Source organism: Trematomus bernacchii, unplaced genomic scaffold, assembly GCF_902827165.1.
Source record: "Trematomus bernacchii unplaced genomic scaffold, fTreBer1.1, whole genome shotgun sequence".
NCBI lineage: Eukaryota > Metazoa > Chordata > Actinopteri > Perciformes > Nototheniidae > Trematomus > Trematomus bernacchii.
This window is the reverse complement of record NW_022988113.1, coordinates 5,001-20,915: the sequence shown is the minus strand read 5'-3', so window position 1 is coordinate 20,915 and position 15,915 is coordinate 5,001. Positions and strand designations below refer to the sequence as shown.

The 15,915-nt window shown below is 45.7% G+C and overlaps 3 protein-coding genes across 5 annotated transcripts in view; 2 read left to right on the top strand and 1 right to left on the bottom strand.

The window, feature by feature from the left end:
• The first annotated feature begins 3,562 nt into the window (after positions 1–3,562).
• On the top strand, positions 3,563–4,584 carry LOC117475758 (general transcription factor II-I repeat domain-containing protein 2B-like). Its single transcript, XM_034122100.1, has one exon. It carries the CDS (start codon positions 3,600–3,602, stop codon positions 4,311–4,313), a length of 714 nt encoding a protein of 237 aa, XP_033977991.1. The 5' UTR covers positions 3,563–3,599; the 3' UTR covers positions 4,314–4,584.
• Positions 4,585–5,738: 1,154 nt separating this feature from the next.
• On the bottom strand, positions 5,739–9,565 carry LOC117475757 (agmatinase, mitochondrial-like). Its single transcript, XM_034122099.1, has 5 exons — positions 8,948–9,565; positions 7,238–7,433; positions 6,623–6,802; positions 6,185–6,269; positions 5,739–6,106 (listed from the first exon to the last, which is right to left on the bottom strand). The coding sequence occupies exons 1-5, from the start codon at positions 9,421–9,423 to the stop codon at positions 6,033–6,035; spliced, it is 1,011 nt and encodes a 336-aa protein (XP_033977990.1). The 5' UTR covers positions 9,424–9,565; the 3' UTR covers positions 5,739–6,032.
• Positions 9,566–11,988: 2,423 nt separating this feature from the next.
• The window catches only part of LOC117475759 (pre-rRNA-processing protein TSR2 homolog), a 5,539-nt gene continuing 1,612 nt past the window's right edge, over positions 11,989–15,915 (top strand). The window contains exons 1-3 of one of the 3 annotated variants that reach the window (XM_034122102.1): positions 11,989–12,115; positions 12,511–12,601; positions 12,715–12,806. In XM_034122102.1, the coding sequence (XP_033977993.1) occupies positions 12,074–12,115; positions 12,511–12,601; positions 12,715–12,806 (225 nt within the window). In that variant the 5' untranslated portion in view covers positions 11,989–12,073. Of the gene's footprint in view, positions 12,179–12,510; positions 12,602–12,714; positions 12,807–15,915 lie in introns of all 3 variants that reach the window. The other 2 variants (XM_034122101.1, XM_034122104.1) reach the window with 2 other exon arrangements.

Here is a 15,915-nt window from a genome sequence, read left to right as displayed (position 1 = left end):
GCGAGTTCTCTGGTGACTGCTTGGTGTGTCAGGGCCTTAAGTTGTGTTTCCCTCCTCCTGCTCTTCTCTCCTCCCCCTCTGATCAGAACCTGCCTGAGCACCTCAGACTGACGGCTGATTGGTCCCCTCACCCTCAGCTGGCCTATCAGCAGCCAGAGCCAGTCATGAAGGAGGAGCTCCACTCCCCTCTAGATAAACTCTGTATCATTACACAACACACACAGACAACAAGCGAGGCGCTGTGGGGACATTTATTTGGGTTCCTGCCCACATGGGAATTGTGGGAAATGGAAGTAGACAGATTAGCAAAACAGGCTGTAAAGGCCCTGACACACCAAGCAGTCACCAGAGAACTCGCCGACACCGACATCGACAGTTGCATCGACGAGTTCTCCTGCGTCTTGGCCGTGTGTCGCACTGGAACACAACACAAAGACTTCAGCCGAGCACGTACGAACTGCGCATGCGTGAGTGGCAATAACTCTCCTTACCAGCAGGCGGCGGTAGTGTGTATTCGTCATTCAAAAGAGGCAACAACCGGAAGACAGAGAAGAAGAACAGACTGATATAAACAAACAAATAGCGTGTGCGTTCCATTTTCACTCTCGTCCATCGAAAACATGTTTTAGAATATAAAAATACATGAATGATGAAATGAGCACATAAAGTGCAGACTATCACATCACAGTTAATAGACCTGCAGCTGATGATCGCAGTGTTCTGGAGGGTGTGTCGTTTATTGAGTCAGCAATGTAGTAATGTATGTAATGTCATAATGGCCACTTCTTGCTAAATGTACATTTCCATGTGATGCTTTTATCCGAGGCGACTCACAATAGGTAAATGAACAGCAGTAGATCTCATTTACTTAGACACTGTACTTAAGGACAATGTTGAGGTACTTGAGACTAATCCTGCAACTTGACCAAACAAATCACGGAGCTCTCAGCAGAGGACAGCCGGGGACGCTCCGGCCGATATCAGAGATGTCCCTGCTATGTGTGGGAGGTAAGAGAGGACATTTAAGGGCTATGTTTGATGTCTTTAAGTATCACCTGCTGGGGTTTAGCTGCTGTCCTGTGCCTTCTTCAATCCTTTGTTTACGTCCCTCACTTCCGTTTCGCTTCTTATTTGCTAGCTGAACAGCTGATCAGAGTGCTTTCTTGGCCCGATAGCTTGTGTCCGACACACGGCCGATTCAACATGTTGAATCGGCCGTGTGTCGACCGTGAAAGGCCAAATAAGGCGTGTCACGGCCGAGGGTTCGGGACACACCAAATTGACTTTGGGCGACAAGGAACGCGTTGTCGCCAGACAACCGAAGACGGCCGAATACGGCCTGGTGTGTCAGGGCCTTTGGAAAGGAAAGTATAGACATGATCACATGATCGAGGTCTGAGGGAACGAGTATTACAGGGGAATCATTCAAACATGGCAGCAGATATGGGACCGGGAGACAAGAGGGAGGAGACGATATTCATCCAGGAAGGAGTCGAGATGAGGCGGTCCTGACGAGACTCAGAATAGAACATGGTTATTTAAATAGACACTAAAGATCATGGGGAGCATCAGACTGGACTTTGTGATTAGTGGGGGGGAGAGGAAACCAGAGACTTGCAGGAAGCACACATCTGAGAGGAGAAGGTAGGGTAGGTTTGGGGTACCCTCTACATCAGACCTGGGCATTGTACGGCCCCGGGCCACATACGGCCCTTTGGTTGACTCTGACCGGCCCGTGTAAGGCTAATTGGAAATTACAAAATAAACATATTTTCTAACTTTACCTCATGCATGGACTAAAGCTGCATTGCTTTTATTTTGAAGTTGTTTTTTATTCACGTGCATAATGACGCAATACGTATATCAAGACGTGCACATGATTGGATCCTTGTCACAAGACGACTTTAGCCCTCAAAATGTCCGCTAAAAAAAGAAAGGTAGATGCTGAATGCAGGGTTTTCAACAAAAATTGGACTGCTAAGTATTTATTTACTGAAGTCGGAGGTAAAGCCGTGTGTTTAGTTTGCGGGGAGCAGATCGCCGTGTTTTACGGAGTACAATGTGAGTCGGCATTACGAGACGAAACACGCGGAGAAATATAAAAACTTGACTGACGCTGAAAGGGCGCGGACATCGGAAGCTTTGCTAGCTAAGCTGCAAAAGCAGCAAGGCTTTTTTACCAAGCTTCACACATCCAGTGATGCAGCAACCAAGACCAGCTTTGTGATATCCCACAAAATCGCTAAAAACAGTAAGCCATTCTCGGAGGGGGAGTTTGTCAAAGAGTGCTTGGTGGACTCTGCAGCACTAATATGCCCTGAAAAAAAAGCCGCATTTGAGCAAGTCCCGCTGTCCAGGCGAACCGTGACTAGAAGGATCGAGGACATTGCGGGGAATCTGGAGCTTCAGCTGCAACGTGAAGTGGCAAGTTTCGACTTTTTCTCCTTGGCTTTGGACGAGAGCTGTGATGTCCGCGACACAGCCCAGTTACACGTATTCGTCCGCGGGATAACACCAGACTTCAGCGACGTGCAGTCAGTGGAGGCAGGGGAGGCAGAGCCTCACCTGTCATACTCCAATGTAACGGAAAAACAATTAAAGAAAAACTAAATAATAATAATAATAAAATGTCTCCACTGATCTGTGTAAATGTGATTTCTGTTTGATTCCAATCGCTTTTTATAGTCAAAATCAGCAAATTTGCCGAGCTCCGCTACGGGAGCGATGAGAAGTGAGGCAAGCACGAGCACTGCCTCACGTAAGCCCACAGTAACTTGCTGGAGCACGGGTACTAATTTAGCGGGGCCACTTATTTTGTGAGCGCGCTCAAGCCATTTACTGTGGGGTGAGGTGAGGCACAGATGAGATCTGCCTCACCTCAGAATGCGTCACCCCACAGAAACTGGCTGGAAAGCGGGCCCTAAGCGCATGCCTGTTCCCATCTCACTGTAGGTCACCAATGTAATGTTTGTAGATCCCTTTATTACATTTATCCTCACCATCCATAGTCTCTAAATAACTTATTTCACGTATATATGATATTTAGGCTCGCTGGTCTTATCATACAACGGCAATGAAACAATTACATGGGGAGGCAGCCATAACCTCTGCCGCACTGAAGGGGGCGCACGTGAGCCCACAGGTTCTTGTTGCTACTGTTATTCTACCGCAAACAACAAACAAAACTTTTGAAACTACAGGAAGAAAAGGAGGACTTTTACAAAACAGTAATAGAGATTGTTGTCCAGAAGGATAGCATGGACTTCATCTTCAAGTCAAGGTAAGACCACAACTGTAATGAAAATGGGATCTTACTAAGAAAGAACAATCCAATATTTAGATTGTGGGTATCCTTTTGTTGATCGGTCTGTTTAAAATTAATCATAGCATCAGACTAAAAAAGCTTTTGAAAATAACAGAATATTTCGATTAAGGTCAAAATAGGCTATAATATTTGTAAATCTGACTGAAAGAGTCAGTGCCTCACCAGCCATGAACCTCACCGCACAGACTTCAAGATTACGGAGGAGCTGGCAGCAATGCGGTCGATGAAAGGGACGACGACAGGGAGCGATCTGTTCACGGAGGTAAACGAGTGCATGGACACGCTGGGACTGAAATGGGACAGACTGGCAGGTGTCACAACGGACGGTTGTCCAAATCTTACCGGAAAAAAATTCGGACTTTTGAAACGTATGCAAGATAAAGTGACTGAAATCGACGCGGATCAGAAACTGGTATTTTTGCATTGTATTATACACCAACATGTGTTGTGCAAGTCAGTGCTAAAAATTAACCATGTTATTGATGTTGTTACTAAAATAGTAAACTTCATCAGGGCAAGAGCTTTGAACCACAGACAGTTTATCGCACTTTTGGAGGAGCATGAGACTGAGCATCGTGACATCGGCTACCACACAGCTATCAGATGGCTCAGCCTGGGCAAAGTGCTAAAAAGAGTTTGGGACCTGAAAGCAGAGATTCGAGAGTTTTGTGAGAAGAAAGGCAAAGACTTCCCAGAGCTCTCAGATGAGGACTGGATGGCAGATTTTGCATTTGCTGTTGATGTGACTGCACTGATGAATGAACTGAATACCAAACTGCAAGGCAAGGGCCTTTTTGTTCATGAAATGCACAGCCTGGTGAAGGCTTTCATGACAAAGATGCAGTTTCTTTCAAGCCAACTGGAGAGCAACACTCTCACTCACATGCAAACCCTGAAAGAAGTCACACCATCAGCTGATCACCTCCGCAGGTACTCATCCATGTTGGGAGCATTGCATGGTGAAAAATCGAGGATGAAATGCACCTGATTTCCTCTCCCTTTACCTGCAGTGTGGATAATGCACCCAGTGATGTTCAGCTGAAACTCATCGACCTGCAGTCTGATGCAGTACTGGCAGAGCACTTTAAGTCAGGATCTCTGCTGGATTTCTACTCTTCTCTCAAGGAGGAGAACTTTCCAAACATGAGGAGACATGCTCAGAAGATGTTGGTTCTCTTTGGCTCGACCTACATATGTGAACAAACATTTTCAATGATGAAGTTTACGAAATCCAGGTATAGATCCTCTCTCACTGATGATCATCTGTCAGCTGTGCTTCGCATCTCCACCTCAGACATTCAACCTGACTTTGATGCACTCGTTAAAGCCCAGCAGAGACTAGATTTCTCTCACTGAACAAGAAAAGAGAACTTAAAAACACCAAATGAGGTGTTGGCATGTAAAGGCACCAACTAGCAGTGAACTGGGACACTTTCTTTGGAAGCCTTTTTCTCAAAATCACAGTTCAGTGATGTTTAGTGACAGTTCAATATGATGTATCTTGCTTAATATTTGGAGTACAAAGACAATATTGTGATGTCTTTAGAATGCTAAGAACCTCTTTCCAACAGTAAATGAAACTCAAAATGTGTTTGAGTGAATGTGACTGAAAATGTTCACTAATATGAGTCACAAATGGTGAAAAACGTTCATTTTGTTTACCATTGTTTTGGGAAATTTGATTTAATAAATGACATTTTTTTGTAAGGCAACCTCACTTTTTCATTGCTTAACTATAACATATACTCTTACCAGCTTGTCAAAACAATGCTATTTACTGCTTTTTATAAAGAAATACAATTAATATTATGCAGAATTGAGTTCAGCCTTTTGGCCCGGCCCTCCACAATATTTTCAGTTTTTCATGTGGCCCCATGGAAAAAATAATTGCCCACCCCTGCTCTACATCCTAGGTCAACTGTGTTAGACACACTAGGTTAGTAGATTGAAGCCCCCCCCCCCTGTATCTGTTTTGTTTCCTTGTTAGTAGACCAGATAGTGAGGGGGGGCTTTTTGTTTGAGGTGTGTTTCAGAGAGAAGATTTAGAGATTGGTCTTTCTGTTATATTTATTCACTTAAAGGTGAGGTAGGTCATTTTGGAGAAACCGGCTCGAGTGCGCTAGGATTTGAAAATACACAATCTGCCACTTCCTTACAGAGCCCCTCCTCCAACACACACGAACGCCTTTAAGTTGTCAGTTGTTGGCGTTATTGTTTTGGTGTAAATAAAAACACCTTCACGGTGACTCTCTCGATGTTATTGGTTGTCTCGACGTAACAGCACATTATGTTTCTCATACTGCCTGAGCTGCAGCTCCTCTTTTCACCCTCCGTCTGAAACCAGAGCCCAGTCAATGGAAATGATGAAACAGAAGTCAAAGGATGAGGGCAGTGACCCACACATGAAACTCAGTGTATTATTAGTATTTATTAAACTGTAACTCCATTGATATAGTGTTTTATTTAAATATTGCACATTCATTAGATACTTTTTACATTTTAATTACATCTTTATATTTCATTCATAAAGCACAGAATGATATTATAATTCATCTCAAAGACTATGAGACTAGAATCATCTTCAGTCGAGCATCTGTCCTCTCATTGGCTGTAAACAATACTTACTGTTTATTTATGAAACATCTGTAATTGATGCAGAGTTACCCTCTTTCTATCTTTAAAGAAGACTTGATGTTATTGATTAGAATCAGAGGTATTTGACGTTGGGGAGGACGCAGAGCATCTCGAACAGGAGGTTAGCTCCGGTCAGCGCCGTGTTTCCTGAGGGGGGGGGAATATATAAATATAATGATTTAAACATAATTCAATATATGAATGATGAAATAGAGTGTGTAGTACCGGTGGTGTCGTAGGGGGGAGACACCTCCACCAGGTCACAGCCCACCAGGTTCAAACCCCGACAGCCGCGGATTATCTCCACTCCCTGAAAACAGAACAATAAATCAGAATCATCTAAAAACGATGCTGGCCGACAGGAGAAACATGCTCTTTCTGAAAATCACAATTATCACTTTTTTCAGAAAATCTCTCTGAAAATGTTGACTTTTTACAAAAAATCTCAAAATAAAGACTTTTCCCAAAAATCACTAAATTTTCCCTTTTTCTGAAATTCTCACTTTTTTTCGTAAAATCTCTAAATTCCGACTTCTTTCTAAAAATCTCAGAATTCTCCCTTTCTTCCCCCCACTATAAATCCAGTAGAAGTGGTAGTATATATAGAAGTGTCAAATAAGAACCGATGTAATATCGCAGTAAGCAGTAGTTACAGTAGTCTACCTGTATGGGGGTGAGCCCGGCGATCTCGGGGGTCCCGGTGCCCGGAGCGAAGCCGGGGTCCAGAGCATCGATATCAAAACTCAGGTACACCGGACCCCCTCCCATCTGACCCCTGACCTCCTCCATCAGGGGAGCCAGAGACTTGAACCAGCACTCCTCCACCTGCACTACACGGAAACCCTACACACACACACACACACACACACAGTCAGTCAGGCCCAATTCCAAACCGCCCCCTACACACTAACCCTGTCACGATTCTTATATATTCGTTTTGTGTGTTTAGTTTCCAGTTTTATTTTGAAATTCTGTTCTCCCTGTGTCTGGTCTTCCTTCCTGTGTTTGCCCTCCTGTGTCTGATTGTCTCTTTGTGTTTCTGCCTCCCCTGCCCAGCTGTGTCTTGTCCTGTGATAAACCTTCTGTGTTCATTTTTTTTATTCTTAACCCAAGAAATGCTGATTTGAAACCATTGTTACGAAAAGTTACGGGGTTGCAAGGGGGAGTGGGTAGGGTGAGGTTTGGAATTGGGCCTCAGTCAGTTAGTCAGTACCCTGTGTTACAGGAAGTAGCTGGCATCAGAGGTACGTAGAACTAGATCTTATTGATCTCCGGTACCTGAGCACGGCTACAGGCATAGGAGTCGGCGGAGTAACCGGACCCCCGCAGGCCGATCTGCACCACCCGGCTGCAGTCCAGCAGCCCCTCCTCCACACAGCGTCTGAAGGGGGTCCCGTGTCCGATCCGCTCCCCCAGAACCACATCACTGGTGTCAGCGTGAGCGTCAACGTGGACCAGACCCACCGGGCCGTGCCTGCAGGGAACCACAGAGTATTACAGAGTATTACAGAGTATTACAGAGTACCATAGAGTATTACTGAGTATTACAGAGTATTACAGAGTATTACAGAGTATTACAGAGTACCACAGAGTATTACAGAGTATTACAGAGTATTACAGAGTATTACAGAGTATTACAGAGTATTACAAAGTATTACAGGGTATTACAGAGTACCACAGAGTATTACAGAGTATTACAGAGTACCACAGAGTATTACAGAGTATTACAGAGTATTACAGAGTATTACAGGGTATTACAGAGTACCACAGAGTATTACAGAGTATTACAGAGTACCACAGAGTATTACAGAGTATTACAGAGTATTACAGAGTATTACAGAGTTACCTACATTTCAGACTTGTTTCTATATTTTCTGACATTTTAACATATGTATTTATTTTATACAGTCTTTTGGTACATTTCTTTAAACAATGTTTTTTACAACATTTTCCGCATATTATTTGAACAGTTTTCACATTATTTTGGAGAATCTTTCCATATTTCCTGAAAAAGAAATACCACAATATTCAACATTTAAAGGGGACCTATCATGCAAAATGCACTTGTGTACGTCTTTTCTACATGAATATGTGTCCCCGGTGTTCCAGGGAACTCACCAAGTGTCAGAAAACACAACCCTCTCTATTTTCCTCCATACCCAAATCTCTAAAAAAGGGGCTGCAACGGATCTGATAAAAACTGATCCAGATTTGAACACTGTCCTGACGTCAGGACGGTGGCGCTACGGCTATTAGGCCAACTCCACCAATCAGGAGGAGACAGCCACGGCCATTGCCGTTCGAAAGCGCTGGAGACGCTGTAGTACATATGCCAGGCCTGTAGGTGGTGCTGTTCTCACTGAATCTACCCAGAGCTAGAAATTGTCAAATTGAGCAAAATGAGGCATGGCTAAAATGCATGATCTGTTTGGTATTTTGAAAAAAAAAAAAAGTATAAATATGCCTTATATAGGTATGGTCCTACACTATATTATTCAAATATAGCATGATAGGTCCACTTTAATATAGAATTTAGGAGAACAAAAGGTCTAAAGTCTCAGATTGCAGCTTCTTAAATGTATTTCCTAACCCTCTGTGACAGTAAGCTAAATATCTTTGAAGAGGTCTTCTTAGGCTCTTTCTCAGTTTACAGACCCACCAACCAGCTTGGTCTATAAAGATGTTGCAGCCATATCTCTCAGTGTGTCGGACTCTGTACTCGCTCATGAAGTAAATATGTTTTGTACGTTTGAAGCATTACAGATTACAGCGTGCATTTTGTTGAGCAACAGCGCATTGATGAATAGCAATAAAAGATCTCCAGTAATAAACTGAAACAGAAACAGGAGATGAATCTGTTGATCATTCACTAAACCTGCAAACATATCCATTGGTTCCAGCTTCTTGAATCTGAGGCGTCACTGCTTCTCTTGATCTTTAAAAACCTTTGAAAACTGAAAATCTTTGTTTTCATTTGGACAGACTTACTTCTCAGCCACCGCCTGCAGGATGGGGTATGCAATGGTGTGGTCTCCACCTGCAGGGAAAGCAGCTGTTAGAGAGCCACCATGGACCCAATGAGAGCAGGAACAGATCTTTGTACCGAGTAATAATAATAATAAATGTTCACCATTGACATGCTCCCCCTCGGTCAGATCATCTGCCATCATGGACTCAACTTCCACTGCTACGCTGATGATACCCAAATCTATCTCAGCACTACTCCATCCTCCCAGCTCCCCCCTCAGTCTCTCATCAACTGCCTGCACGACATCAAAACCTGGATGTCCTCCAACAACCTCAAACAGCAGGAAAACAGAGCTCATGGCTGTGGCCCCCAAGGCGCTGCTCCAGAAGGTTGGTGACTTCATCCTTGAGGTTGACGGCTGCTCCATCTCCCCATCTCCTGAAGTCCGCAACCTGGGTGTCATCTTTGACTCCACCCTTTCCTTCCACTCCCACATCAAGTCTGTCACCAAATCCGCCTTTTTCCATCTAAAGAACGACTCCGACCGTCACTCTCGGAGTCGGTTGCAGAAACCCTAGTCCATGCTTTCGTCACCTCCCGCTTGGACTACTGCAATGGTGTCCTGTTTGGGGTCCCCAACAAAACCCTGGACAGGCTCCAGTACGTTCAAAACTGTGCTGCTAGGGACACCAGACTCAGAGACAGATCACCCCCTGTCTGGCATCAGGTCTAAACCACCAGACTTAGAGACAGATCACCCCCCGTCTGGCATCAGGTCTAAACCACCAGACACGGAGACAGATCACCCCCTGTCTGGCATCAGGACTAAACCACCAGACTCAGATCACCCCCCCGTCTGGCATCAGGACTAAACCACCAGACTCGGAGACAGACCCGGGCCAACAACCGGGCTGAGTATGCTAAACTAGTGACGTGAGTGGCTACAACTACAACAAGATGAACATATTTGACCGTGATTTAATTGTAATACACGTTTCAAAATGATGAAGTAACAACATACTGATACCGGTTAGTAAAAACCATGAATTAATGCTTTGGCAAGTCTGCAGACAGACGGCAGGCGAAACACCTTTTAAAATGCGTGTTTTCTGAATGGAGATTGGCTAAGCTAACGCAGTATATGCTCCGACCGTCCACACTCACAACAACGGCCTATACAGACATAAATAAAGCAGCGACTGTATTCACCATGACACAGGCAGTCTGTGGTTTGTACTTGTTTCACTTCTGTCTAGTTTCTGAACAGATATGAGGAGCTGTGAGCTCTGAGTGCTAACAGCTAACGGCTGATGTTGGTTCTGTGGTTCTCATTGAAGATGACGTCACGGCTCCGCCTACACTGCGTTACTATAGTTACTGCCCCAGCTACTAAACTGTAATGGAAACGCAGCATAAAGTGAGCCTGGCCTACCAAGGCCTAACTATACCGTACTAAGCCGTGCGAGGCCCTGCAGTGGAAAAGCGCCATTAGAGACAGATCACCCCCTGTCTGGCATCAGGACTAAACCACCAGACTTGGAGACAGATCACCCCCCGTCTGGCATCAGGACTAAACCACCAGACTCAGTCAGTTTCATCTCACAATAAGACTATTAAACACCTGAACTCTGTGAAGAACATCCATAAACATTCCTGTTTGCATATTATTAATATAAAGTTTTCACCGTAATAAACCGTATTTAATTTCATCTTAATGTACATTATTTAATTTTACATTCTCTTCTTGTACATATCGTATTCTATTTACATGTATATAGACTTCTTGAACTATTTTGTATTTTATGATATATGTTGCATTGTTGGAGGAGCTCAGGTCAGAAGAATTTCATTGCCATTTCTACACTGAAGCTGCTGAGCATCTGATGAGAACACCTTTGATCTTTGGACCTTGAGGCCCAATCCCAAACCACTCCCTCGACCCTACCCCTCCGTGACGGAGTGAACTCCATCTGTAGCCACACTCTCAGCTGAACGAGGCTCCTCCTGTCAGATGGAGGGAGTAAATACAGCCGCAAGCTTTGGGACAAACTCCCCTCTCCGGCAGAAACAGGAAATGCCGTAACTGTATGTAACAACGGTTTCAAATCAGCATCTCTTAGACAAAAAATGTAAGTTAAAGGTAGGGTAGGTAAGTTTGAGAAACCGGCTCGAGATACACTTGTTGTTATATTCCATGGAATGCTCTTAACATCCAGATAGCAATGAATATCTGAAGTGCTTTGACAAAAAATCCATAAATAAATATCATCTGTGGAAGCTGTGGTACTGTGAAAAGCACGACCAATCATCTGAGCCGGCTAAAATAACTGGATGGCCTACCTGCCTGTCAGCCTTCCATCTGTGCACAAACTTATCTCGTGCCCTCATTGGTCATGTGCGCGTTCGTGTGTGTTGGAGGAGGGGCTCTGTGAGGAAGTGGCAGATTTTCTCCGGCTGTGTATTTTCAAATTCTAGCGATCTCGAGCCGGTTTCTCAAACTTACCTACCCCACCTTTAATAACTCAAATAAAACTCCAAACATCTTTCATTGTGTTACTTTTTTGTAAAGCTCTTTTAGTTTTAAACCTGATGTTTATAAGCTTCTTAGTTTTTGCAACAGTCTGTATATATGCACAACTTTATAATAAAATGCACACATTGACCTTTTTCTAGACTAAACACAGGTACGATCCTAACTTAAAAACATATGAGGTTATCATGAGGTTGTTAACATCGCAGTTTATCAGTGGATGTTTGCTGGAAGCGTGTTTCCTGACGGACACACAGCGTGACTCCGGTCAGGTAGAGACCGGTCTCCAGTCAGCACCGCTGCAGACTCGCTGTTTGAGGGCTTGATAGCCCACTCCCCCTCCACACCGCTCCACACTCGTTGGTTTGGAACAGACCTTAATGTGGCGGACCCTCCGCGCGAACGGAGGGGTAGTGGGTACTAGGGTGTAGGGGGCGGTTTGGGATTGGGCCTAAATCACACACTGTTGGCCATCGGGACATGTTGTCTCTTCACTCTGCTGCTTCTGCCTGAGTTTACTATGTGATTGACTGCTTCTGCCTGTGTTTACTGTGTGATCGACTGCTTCTGCCTGTGTTTACTGTGTGATCGACTGCTTCTGTCTGAGTGATCCAACATGGCGACCCCCGCAGCATCACGTGTTCTGTTCTCTGAGGCGGTGAGAGAGGTGCTGCTCAGCTGGCCGGTTCTACAGGTAGATAAAACCCGAGCAGACAGACAGGTAGATAAAACCCGAGCAGACAGACAGACAGGTAGACAGACAGAAAGTCTCGCTGCGGGTCTAACAGCTAGCCTGTTAGCATCGGGCTGTTAGCTCTTTAAACAACAAGCTCTTCACCGGAACCCTTATAAGGCCATTCCGGTCTTTCTTAATAACAATAATACTTGGTATGGTGCTCCATCCGCTTTACAAGCAAAGGCAACACATAACAAGAAGAACAGCTAAATGAGGTGCAAGAGGGTAGAGTACTGCTACTGGATATATTATTGTGTGTGTGTTTGTGTGTGTGTGTGTGTGTGTGTGTGTGTGTGTGTGTGTGTGTGCGAGCGCAGATCGCGGTGGATAATGGGTTTGGAGGCGTGTACGGGACGCAGAAAGCTGATTGGATGGTGGATGTGGTGCAGCAGTTTTTCCATGACAACGGTAAGTAACCATGGTAACATTTATTTATCAAAACTGTCAACAAGTTAATATTTAACGGCGTATTCTCGGCATGTTAAATAACTGCACATAAAATATAAATGTTTCCTGAGCAGCCGACCTGCAGCGCGGAGAAGTTGAAGACTTCCTGTCCGACATCATGAACCAAGAGTTCAACACAGTGGTGGAGGACGGGAGTTTACCTCAGGTACACACACACACACACACACACACACACACACACACACACACACACACACACACACACACACACACACACACACACACACACACACACACACACACACACACACACACACACACGCACACACACACACACACGCACACACACATAAACACACACACACACACTAGGGGTCGACCGATTATCGAGGCCGATATTCCGCATTTGACAGATTATCGGCTTTGGCTCTGATGCGGCCGTTTCTCCGGCTGCAGTCACCACTGTTCACGAGCAATGTCCCGCCCACAGCGCTATCTGATAGGCTATTACTGAAGTGTCAATCAACACTGAAGATTTTCCGGGCTGCAGCCAGAGAGGCGGGACCTTCTCAGATTACAGGCAGGTGCGAAGAACAGAGGCAAGCAGCAGCAGTGAGCGGTGTAACCCCTAGATTCCACCGGGTCCGTCTGCGCCGCGTTACGGCTGCGCCGCGGTTTTGGTCCGGCCTCCTCCGGCGTCATACCCTACCAGGCGCGTTTCAGAAGCATTTCAGAAGCGGAGCGTCTTGCCTGCCGGCTCGCAGTTTTTGTTGATTTGGGCATATTTCCTGGACAGGCTACTTTGTACAGACAGAGTTAATAATAACTGTAATATTCCAGTTATAAACTACATGAATCAAAGATGTGTTGCTGTATTTTAGTGGTAAAACAATGCATTCATCATCATAATTATTCTATATATATAATTTACACAGTGCCTGTAAACCGGAGGAGAACGCTGGCATTTCTCCTCCTACTTGAAAGACTACGGAGGGATAGGGTCTGCAAAATTAGTTTGTGTGTGTGTATATATATAGGTCTATATAGCTCTGAACGTTCCACTTCCTGCCTACCCGACCTTACGTTAGGGCTGCGCCGCGACAAAAATAGGATTCGATCCTAATTTTAGGAAAGCCCTGCGCCGAGCCGCTTCTGGGCCGCTTCTGGGACGCTTCTGGGCCGCTTCTGGGACGCTTCTGGGCCGCTTCTGGGCCGCTTCTGGGACGCTTCTGGGACGCTTCTGAGCCGTAACGCGCCGCGTGTGGTGGAATAGCACCCATTGACTAGAGTGGCCGCGATCACCTTGAGCACCGCGGCGCAGCCGTAACGCGCCCGTAACGCGCCGCAGACGGACCCGGTGGAATCTAGGGGTAAGGTAAATCAGTTGAAAGCCGAAGTTCAATAAACATCCCAATCCCCTACTGTATGCTGGAGTTCAATAAACACCACGATCTTATGATCCAATTCTATCAGTTTCCCAGTTACAAAGGGACCGGGGGGGGGGGGTAGCGTCTCGCAGCGGAGAAACTGTGACGCGCTGGGACGACTGTGACGGCTGCTGGTGGAGCCTCGCAGCAGCTCTGCTCTCTGCACCACAACCTGCTGAACTGGGACCACAATCTGCTGAACTGGGACCACAACCTGCTGAACTGGGACCACAACCTGCTGAACTGGGACCACAACCTGCTGAACTGGGACCACAACCTTCTGAACTGGGACCCACAACCTGCTGAACTGGGACCACTACATGAGTGAGACTCAAATATCAGACGTTCAGAACAAGTTTTAGTCGTTTTTATTTTATTTTTACTTAATTTACTTTACTCAGGGTCACAGAGAGGAAACCAGTTTGAAGATGTTAAGTTCATTAAACATAAAAAGGCATTTCAAAGAAGTTCTGTTATTCTACATTTTGATTTTCTGATTTTACTGCAAATGTATATCAGTTCCAAATATCGGTTATCGGTCTCCTTGATTACTAATCATCGGTATCGGCCTTTAAAAAGCCATATCGGCCGATCCCTAACACACACACACACACACACACACACACACACACACACACACACACACACACACACACACACACACACACACACACACACACACACACACACACACACACACACACACACACACACACACACACACTAGGGGTTGACCGATTATCGAGGCCGATATTCCGCATTTGACAGATTATCGGCTTTGGCTCTGATGCGGCCGTTTCTCCGGCTGCAGTCACCACTGTTCACGAGCAATGTCCCGCCCACAGCGCTATCTGATAGGCTATTACTGAAGTGTCAATCAACACTGAAGATTTTCCGGGCTGCAGCCAGAGAGGCGGGACCTTCTCAGATTACAGGCAGGTGCGAAGAACAGAGGCAAGCAGCAGCAGTGAGCGGTGTAACCCCTAGATTCCACCGGGTCCGTCTGCGCCGCGTTACGGCTGCGCCGCGGTTTTGGTCCGGCCTCCTCCGGCGTCATACCCTACCAGGCGCGTTTCAGAAGCATTTCAGAAGCGGAGCGTCTTGCCTGCCGGCTCGCAGTTTTTGTTGATTTGGGCATATTTCCTGGACAGGCTACTTTGTACAGACAGAGTTAATAATAACTGTAATATTCCAGTTATAAACTACATGAATCAAAGATGTGTTGCTGTATTTTAGTGGTAAAACAATGCATTCATCATCATAATTATTCTATATATATAATTTACACAGTGCCTGTAAACCGGAGGAGAACGCTGGCATTTCTCCTCCTACTTGAAAGACTACGGAGGGATAGGGTCTGCAAAATTAGTTTGTGTGTGTGTATATATATAGGTCTATATAGCTCTGAACGTTCCACTTCCTGCCTACCCGACCTTACGTTACGGCTGCGCCGCGACAAAAATAGGATTCGATCCTAATTTTAGAAAAGCCCTGCGCCGAGCCGCTTCTGGGCCGCTTCTGGGCCGCTTCTGGGACGCTTCTGGGACGCTTCTGGGCCGCTTCTGGGCCGCTTCTGGGCCGCTTCTGGGACGCTTCTGGGACGCTTCTGAGCCGTAACGCGCCGCGTGTGGTGGAATAGCACCCATTGACTAGAGTGGCCGCGATCACCTTGAGCACCGCGGCGCAGCCGTAACGCGCCCGTAACGCGCCCGTAACGCGCCGCAGACGGACCCGGTGGAATCTAGGGGTAAGGTAAATCAGTTGAAAGCCGAAGTTCAATAAACATCCCAATCCCCTACTGTATGCTGGAGTTCAATAAACACCACGATCTTATGATCCAATTCTATCAGTTTCCCAGTTACAAAGGGACCGGGGGGGGGGTAGCGT

What these genes read in the sequence shown, in the direction of transcription:
- LOC117475758 (XM_034122100.1), top strand. Translation starts at nt 3,600, where the DNA reads ATGGACACGCTGGGACTGAAATGGGACAGACTGGCAGGTGTCACAACG.
- LOC117475757 (XM_034122099.1), bottom strand. Translation starts at nt 9,423, where the DNA reads ATGTGGGAGTGGAAGGAAAGGGTGGAGTCAAAGATGACACCCAGGTTG. An exon ending in ATGCCTGTAGCCGTGCTCAG is followed by an intron (nt 6,803 to 7,237) that starts GTACCGGAGATC and finishes GTGTGTGTGTAG; the next exon opens with GGTTTCCGTGTAGTGCAGGT. An exon ending in TCCCCCCTACGACACCACCG is followed by an intron (nt 6,107 to 6,184) that starts GTACTACACACT and finishes CCCCCCCCTCAG; the next exon opens with GAAACACGGCGCTGACCGGA.